This window comes from Sturnira hondurensis, unplaced genomic scaffold (genome assembly GCF_014824575.4).
Source record: "Sturnira hondurensis isolate 20B ecotype Veracruz unplaced genomic scaffold, ASM1482457v3 Scaffold0000256, whole genome shotgun sequence".
Classification (NCBI taxonomy): Eukaryota; Metazoa; Chordata; class Mammalia; order Chiroptera; family Phyllostomidae; genus Sturnira; species Sturnira hondurensis.
In genome coordinates, this window is record NW_028072887.1 from 2048513 (window position 1) to 2056431 (window position 7919).

Below are 7919 nucleotides of genomic sequence, written 5' to 3' on the forward strand. Positions count from 1 at the left end.
TTGTTTTGTTTCTTATGCTAAGAACCCAAGAAATTGTGCCAGGCTAACATGTTAGCTTGAAAGTAAAGTAAAATCTCAGATCTTCTATAGCTATTGACAGAGGTCTGCAGGAGAAGAGGCTTGAGAGGGGAACGAAAGTGGCTGGAAGAGAATGCAGGAGTCAGTGAAGGTGTTTATTTATGTATCATCAGAAGAGAGATATTTAAGTATATTCAATGCTAATGGAAAATAGCATCACTGTTTGCAATAACATAAATATGGAAACCACCCACCTGTCTATCAAACTAAGATAGACAGTTCAGTTGTGGCAAAGCCAGAATACTAAATAGCAGTAAAAATGAAAAACCACAGTTGCTGGGTTGAAGTGGGGCAGTCTCAAAAACATAACAATGAGCAGAAGAAGCAAGTTACAAAGAAACACATGCAGTGCTTGCAAAGAAACACATGCAAGTCCATTTTTATAAAGTTCAAAACTGGAAAAGTAAACAATGAATTATTTAGGAATACATTCAGAAGTGGCCAAAGTAAGGAAAGATTAACCCCAAAGTCAAGATAATGCAATTCAGGAGGAGCATATAGAGGGCTTTTGAGGCATGGCTGTGTTCTAATTTTTGGCTTGAATGGTGGGTACAGGGTGCTAGTCTCATTTTTCTTTAAGTCGCGCATACATGTTTTGTAAGCATATATAATAATACTTTAGAATTTGTTTAGAAGGTGCTAATATAAAAGAATCAAAAGAGGAAACGAGCTAAGAATTAGTCAGGAGAGAGGCTAATTGAGGTGGTCAGGTGGGGTTAAGGATCTACTTGCCAAGAACTTGTAAAGGCGCTGACCTGTGCAGGTGAGTGAAACGTCTTTTTCACTCTAGTTTCCCATTCTAAGCCCTTTTCTATTCCACTTACAGCTCCCTCCTTGCCGACTGTCCGCAATACCAAGTGCACACATTGTTATGACTTTCACCTGCATTCTTAAAAAGGTTCATCTAAGTTCCCACACACATGATATAAATGATTGATAAGACCTAAATGGGTTATTTATTCATTTGGTTGTACATTTAATACATATTTATTAAATACCTAGATGTATCAGACACTGTAGCTGGATATATACCTAGAACAAAGAGGACAAGTCTCTACCCTCTGAAGTCTTACTATTATTTATTCCCTCCTCTTGCCCTATTTTCAGGGTTATATACATTTGTTAGAACAGGGAACAAATTCCCAGGTCTGATGGGGCTAAAGGTGGGGAGTGGGAAGGAGAAACAATCTTGTGCTCCATTATATTGTCCCACTAGACCATAAACTCCCCAAGGGTGACATCTATGTTTGATCCAACTTTGTATCCAACATGAAGTCTAGTATTCTGTTGACTGAGTAGGGGAATTAATCAAGACAGCAACTATCTAGATTATTTAGGCCCTCCCAGTTCTCCCTCCAGTTGCCCCTCACCCCTCAGTCCCCACCTCTACCCTCTGCTTTGTGCCTTCAGACACTCTTTCATGGAGGCGGTGGTAACGTTATTCTCAAACATCTCATCTCAGAATCCTTAGCTAGAAGAGCATCCATGGGCCCCCGGACACCACATGTTACCTCTGGTAAGTTTTCTTCTGCTGCAGTAATAAGAGGTGTATTTCCAGTCTCTGGATGCTGAAAGTCAAGGTTTCCAAGGATGGAATGGACTTCAGTAATATGGTCACAGATGAGTTCCACATCGCCTCTTGAAATTATTTCCAAGAAATCATGAATCAGTTTATTTTTATTCATCTTGCTTGTTCCATATAATTGCTTTTAAGGAAAAATAAGCAATTTAATTAAATGAAAGACTGCACAGCAGTGGGTGATTCAAATATAACAAAGTCTATCTCTAGCTCCCCTGTTTCCTTCTGTTACATAAAATATTACAACAATTTTAAAGACAATTATGAAAAAGAAGAAACCCCATAATCCCACCAATCTTGGTTATTTGTACACATTCAGGGTGAGATAAAGTGGGTTTACCATTTTTTGTATGGAAAATAATACAATAATAAATAATAATACAAGAATAAACTCTGTTTCACCTACTCACACTGTAAAGCTACTTCTGCCCCACCCCATATTTTAAATTGGGGATAGTAGTAATTTTACTATCACTTTTCAAGATCTGCTGAGGTACAGAAGGTACAGACAAGGATGAATCCACCCCAGCATGGAAAGAGCACAAGTTTTAGAGCCTGACGGAACCCCAGTTCAGATCCCTCCTCCACAGATTACCAACTATGTAACCTGGAGCACGTCACTCAATGTCTCTGAACTTTATTTTCTCATATCAAAAACAGAAATTATGTTCCCCTTTTCGAATGGCTGGTGAAGATCTGAAATACTATATACAAAGTGTTGGCCCATTCTATTGGTGAAAATTCTTGCAGGATTTTATTTTCCGTTTTAATAACAGCTGTGGTGTTATTAAAATCCCTGTGATTATTTCCTTTTTGCAAGTCCAGTCTTCCCGACAACACTTCGAACTCCTCAATAGCAGGGACAGGCCATGCCTTCATTTCTGCACGCCCCCTAATTCTAGCACAGTGTGCGTCACTGAAGAGTGTGGTGGCCAGCATTCTAGATTTTTCGGGGAAGTCCTCATTTTAAATATCCCCTCTCAATATTCCAAATCATTAAAGTATCTCTCACATTGCATTTTTTGAAGCCACCAAATTCTCTCCCCCATGGAGCCTCTTACTGTTGGAAACAGCACAAAAACCCTTTGTCAGACCCAACGTTCCAATTTCAGCTTCTGACACCACAGTCGCATGCTATCTCATTGAACGGGCAATTTATTTGCAATGAATTGGCATTTGGAGAAAAGCTAAGAAAATATCTAGAATTGGTCTGTAATGTTCTAAACACACAAACGCCTTTGGAATTCATGGGTTAGACAGCGTGAAGCTTTTTTTTCTCAAGGAGAACATGTTCACCCCAGAATCAGTACTCTTTGATAAATTCACACATTCAGTTAAGAGGATACTATTGCCCTTCAGGATCTTTGATGGGCTGTCACAACAGAACATAATATAAAATATTAAGTTAAGACAAAACACAAGAAAGAAAATACGTAATGGTCAGAGCAAACAACAGTTGCTGAATCTTAATAGTTGCCAGAGAAACGGCACAGCCGTATGGGCTGGAGCATTGCATGGAGAGAAAGGTGTCAATAATATCTGGAGACCCGGAGAGCAGGAGAAAGGGCAGTTATGACTGGGGCAAGGGCGTGAACAAAGGCTGATACCAGGGTCAATTCGGAGAGAGTGGACCAAAGGGAAATTTACACTTTACTTCTAAAGAGTTTGGGAAAGCCACAGAGAGTTCTGAGTAGTGCCTTCTAGTAACATTGGTACTTTAGGAAGATCATTATGATACAGAATAGAAAGACAGAAACAAAAATGTGAAGATAAAGCTAAAGAGGATTTGTGACATATTGGCCATAGATAATGAAAGGTGGGCCCAAGGGGGTGGGGTTGGGCAGCTGGGAAGACCTGATGCCAGAGGAGGCGGGCATCTGCTGTTATGGAACGATAACAGCTGAGGTCAGCAACAGAGCCAGCATGTAAGTAAGGCGTCTTGTATCTTTGGCTTTCAAAGGAATGTGGCCTTAGCTTTGTGCAGTTTCCTAATCTTGACTGAGCATAGTATTATGCTATTCCCTTGTTATAAGTAAAGATTCCCAGATTCCTTTGATTTAGTAGGTCTGGAATAAGGCTGGAGACACTCCTGTCTTTTTGTTTTAATTTTAAAAGGAGTAATGGACTCTTTTAAAATAGACTTTATTTTTGGAGCAGTTTTAGGCTCACAACAAAACTGAGTGGAAAACATAGAGTTCCCAAATATTTCCTGACCCCTCCAAACACAGCCTCCCCACTATTGACTTTCAGCACCAGAGCTGAATACCTGTTACAACTCATGAATATACATTGACACAGCATTATTACCCAAAGTCCAGAATTTACAATAAGGTTCACTCTTTGGTTTTGTACATTCTAGACCTGGACAAATAAATGTATAATAACATGTATCCACCATTATTGTAGCCTACAGAGTAGTTTCACTGCCCTGAACGTCCTCTGTGCTCCACCTATTCGAAACCCCTGCCACAGCCTCCAGCAGCCACTGACATCTTTGCTGTCTCCAAGGCGCACCTTCCAGCCTCCGCTCTCCCTCCCTTTCCACTGAAGCAATCAGGTGATTTCTCTCATTAGACACTAGCGATCAGAATCCAATCCACAATCTTTCTTGCAATTCACGTTATTTTCTAATTGCATTTATCATGATCACTTATTCCTTTTTGATTTAAGTTTCCTGGAATAAATACTAACATCCCCCCCAAATTTCTAATAGAGAATAAATAGAAATAGAGAATTCCTCAAGTCTTTTCCTACCTTTACTCAAAGTGATGTTACATAATAACAATAGTAGTAATACCCAACATTTATTAAACGCCTTTTCTATGTGCCATACACTATTCTAAATACGTGTATTCTATCTAATTCCAAACAACACCATTAGAACAGTAGCATCAGCATCCACATTTTACAGATGAGGAAACAAGGCACTGGCATTGGCAACACGGGATCTCAGACTGGAGAGATGTGGGTGCTAGCACCCAAGAGCCTCAGTGCAACTAGTATTTAAAGGACCATTTGTAAAATAGGCCTATGTTCACTTCCTCATTTGGACCCTCAGTAGAGGAGATTTGGGTTAAACATGCTCCTCACTAGTAGTATTGGGCTGTGTCCGGCTTTCCTTTTATTTTATTTTATTTTATTTTCCCCCCTTTAGCTCTAATCCCCTCTTCCACTCCCCTTTACCTCATAAGAATCCAATCTAGTGTAGGTATCCTCATATATGTGTGTGTCTCTTTTTGAAAATATTTTATTTACTTATTTTCAGAGAGAGGGCAAGGGAGGGAGAAAGAGAAGGAAAGAAATATCCATTGTGAGAGAAACATCAGTGTGTGGTTGCCTCTTGCACACCCCAACTGGGGACTTGGCCTGCAACTCAGGCAAGTGCCCTGACAGGGAATCGAACCAGTGACACTTTGGTTCACAGGCTGGCACTCGATTGGCTGAGCCACAGCATCCAGGGCTGATATGTGTATGTCTTTATAAGATATACGTGTATGGTGCTATTGTGTGTCTCTCCATGTATTTTAAGTTTGCAGAAATTATATTGGTTACTTATTTTTTAACTTAACATTTGTTTGTAAGCTTTAGCTTTGTACTTATCTGTACCTCTGGTTGTTTGCTTCTAATGGCTGTATCATGAGCATCGACCACACTATATTATTATCCCTTCCCTTGGTGATGGTCATCTAAGTTGCCCCCAGCTTCCCACTTCACCAACAAGACTGTGATAAATGTCTTTGTTCAGGCCTTATTTCACATTGTACACGTTTCTCTGAGGTGAATGGGCTGTGTACTTAATTTCACCAAATACTGCTGGATATTTCTCCAGAATGGATGTTTTAATTCACACTCTAACCAGTAGTGCCTGACTGGTTTCTTTAAGCTCTTTCTAAGGGAAGCAGACATTGGTTTGGTTGCTGTCGCTTCATCATCATTATCTTAATCATTGGCATTCAGTGTGCAGTGTACTTGAAACTTTGCTACGAGCTGAAGGAGAGAAGACACACTAGAAATCAGGCCATAGAAAAGTTAAAAGCTAATATACATATCTGTCCCAGCAAATTGCTTTGCAACTTGGATTTATATACTTATTTTTGAAAGTGCAACGGTATTTGCTCTATCTTTGTAAGTAATAGAAACACTTTCAGAAATGACGGATAATTAAAACTTGTTCTTCAATAAAGGTGAACACTGGATAAACAAATAGTGACTAGGCAATGGCATAGAGAGTGATCATCCTGATAAGTCTAGTACCCTTCTGCTCCCCTGCATAGTTATTACAATATTATTGCCTATATTCCCTATGTTGGACTTTATGTAGTTTAATTTTTAATGCAACATTTAAATTAGAACATTCAACAAGTAGTAACTACCATCTAAATAAAAGCCAAACTAAAGCCCAAATGTCATTAAACCCAGTCACTACAGTACTGGGCAATATGCTCATTATTTGACTGCCCACTGTCTCGCACATTCAGCAGGGGCCGGAAGAAGACAAGAATGACATATAGCAGTATTCCCATGAATACTTCCCCTCTGTCAATTAGCATGGACAAACCACATTGCTTTTTATTAGTGAGCTCCGTTTCCTCTTGTGATCTTTAGTCTGTTCATTTCCATTTTAAGTTTTTTCATAAAAAAAACTCTTCTCAATTTTCCCTTTAAAATTGCTTTGACAGAACAGACTCATAGGTGGACAAGAGATGACAGCTAGTGGGTGGGGGGCAGTTAGCGGGAGGAGGGATGGAGCAAAAAGGAAAAAGGACTCATGAACATGGACAACAAGGTGTCGATGGCTGGTGGCAGGGGGGTATCAGGGGACTGAATGGTAATGGAAAAATATAATAAAGATTATATTTTTTAAAAATTATTTTGATCAATGACTTTTAATCAATAATATTTCATTTCACAGTGATTTCTGGTTTAGCATCTATTGAAACCCAGTCTCTTTTATGTTTAATTGTACACATGGTTGATCTATTTGTAAAACAAAATCTTTTGATTACACTGTATGCTTGATTAGGAGTCTTAAGAAATTAAAACTGAAGGCAATGTGAATCCTTTTTTTTCTTTTTTTGAGAAAATATGGCCAAGAACATATATATACAGGGTCCAGCAGAAGTAACACCACTGAGTGTGGTTGGTAGGGTATGTGACTGTCTCACATGAGATGAACAGCAATTTGAACATTTCACCTAAAATGTCATATGGTGCGCTTGGGTGTACACTATTATGTTACAGAATTACATGCATATTATTTTGTGATAAAAGATTTCTATATAATAAAAAAGAGGCATATTTGTGCTGGACCCCAGATAATACTGAATGGTTACAAGAAGGCTTATACCATGTAAAGTTAACACATATTTTGGTGATTAAAATAAAAGATTGTCCCTGAGTGTAACTCAATGGAAGCAATTTTATATACTTACGTTTACTAGTTTAGCTTATGGTTTAGCAGCATTTGCATAAAAGATTAGCAGGGATTGTCTCAATATTGGAAAACTCGAAAAAGTTTATTATAACAACCCCAAGGATATAATTATTTAAAATTAGTTTTCTCTATCTGTTTATCTGATATTCCTCCTCTGGGACCCCCTTTAGGGAGGAAAGAGTTACAACATACAGTGTTACCTAAAACATGATGAAAATGGAGATTTGGCTTACCTATAGCGTGTTTTACCGAGGGAGTTAGTACACAGCTGAAGAAACATCAAGCCAAACAGCAGCCAACATCATTCGAATTTACTGTGGCACTGGTTTCTGGGACAGTTGTCAACCCACACTTCAACAAGGGATTCATTTAAAAGCAGCATAGATTTAGGTTTTTATCTTCTATTATTTTCCAGTGTTGCACAGCTCAAAGTACTTTTAAAATACATTTAAAGCTCGTTCTGTGCGCACAAACCCTTCAGCTACTTGCAAAGCCACTGCTTAGTTTACGAGCTATCACCCAGGCAACCATCCACTGTGCATTTAGCTTGGAGGATTGAAAGCAGGACAATCTCACCCAGCAAGCAAAACAAGTATAGTACACTCCTCGACGTTGCTTTTAAGGGCTTTAAAGAGTTGGATCCCTGTGCACTTCTATGGTTGTCACCGACCCAGAGATTTTTCTCCAGGAAAGCCATTGGAATTGCTATAATGGGCCAAAAGGGCCCCTTTCCAAGCCTGAATGTTGCAGAAGGAGAACCCGACACATTATCCACAAACTAGTTGTATTCTTAGAGTCATGCTTAATAAAGTACCAGTGAATGGAAAT

The 7919-nt window shown here is 39.0% G+C and overlaps 1 protein-coding gene across 1 annotated transcript in view; it reads right to left on the reverse strand.

Annotated features, from left to right (window-relative positions):
- Window positions 1-7554, reverse strand: part of MAP3K19 (mitogen-activated protein kinase kinase kinase 19) — an 86591-nt gene extending 79037 nt beyond the window's left edge. The window contains exons 1-2 of the mRNA XM_037069700.1: window positions 7325-7554; window positions 1590-1784 (exon numbers count right to left, since the gene is read on the reverse strand). Of these exons, the coding sequence (XP_036925595.1) occupies window positions 1590-1763 (174 nt within the window). The 5' untranslated portion in view covers window positions 1764-1784; window positions 7325-7554. The remainder of the gene's footprint in view (window positions 1-1589; window positions 1785-7324) is intronic.
- Window positions 7555-7919: the final 365 nt, after the last annotated feature.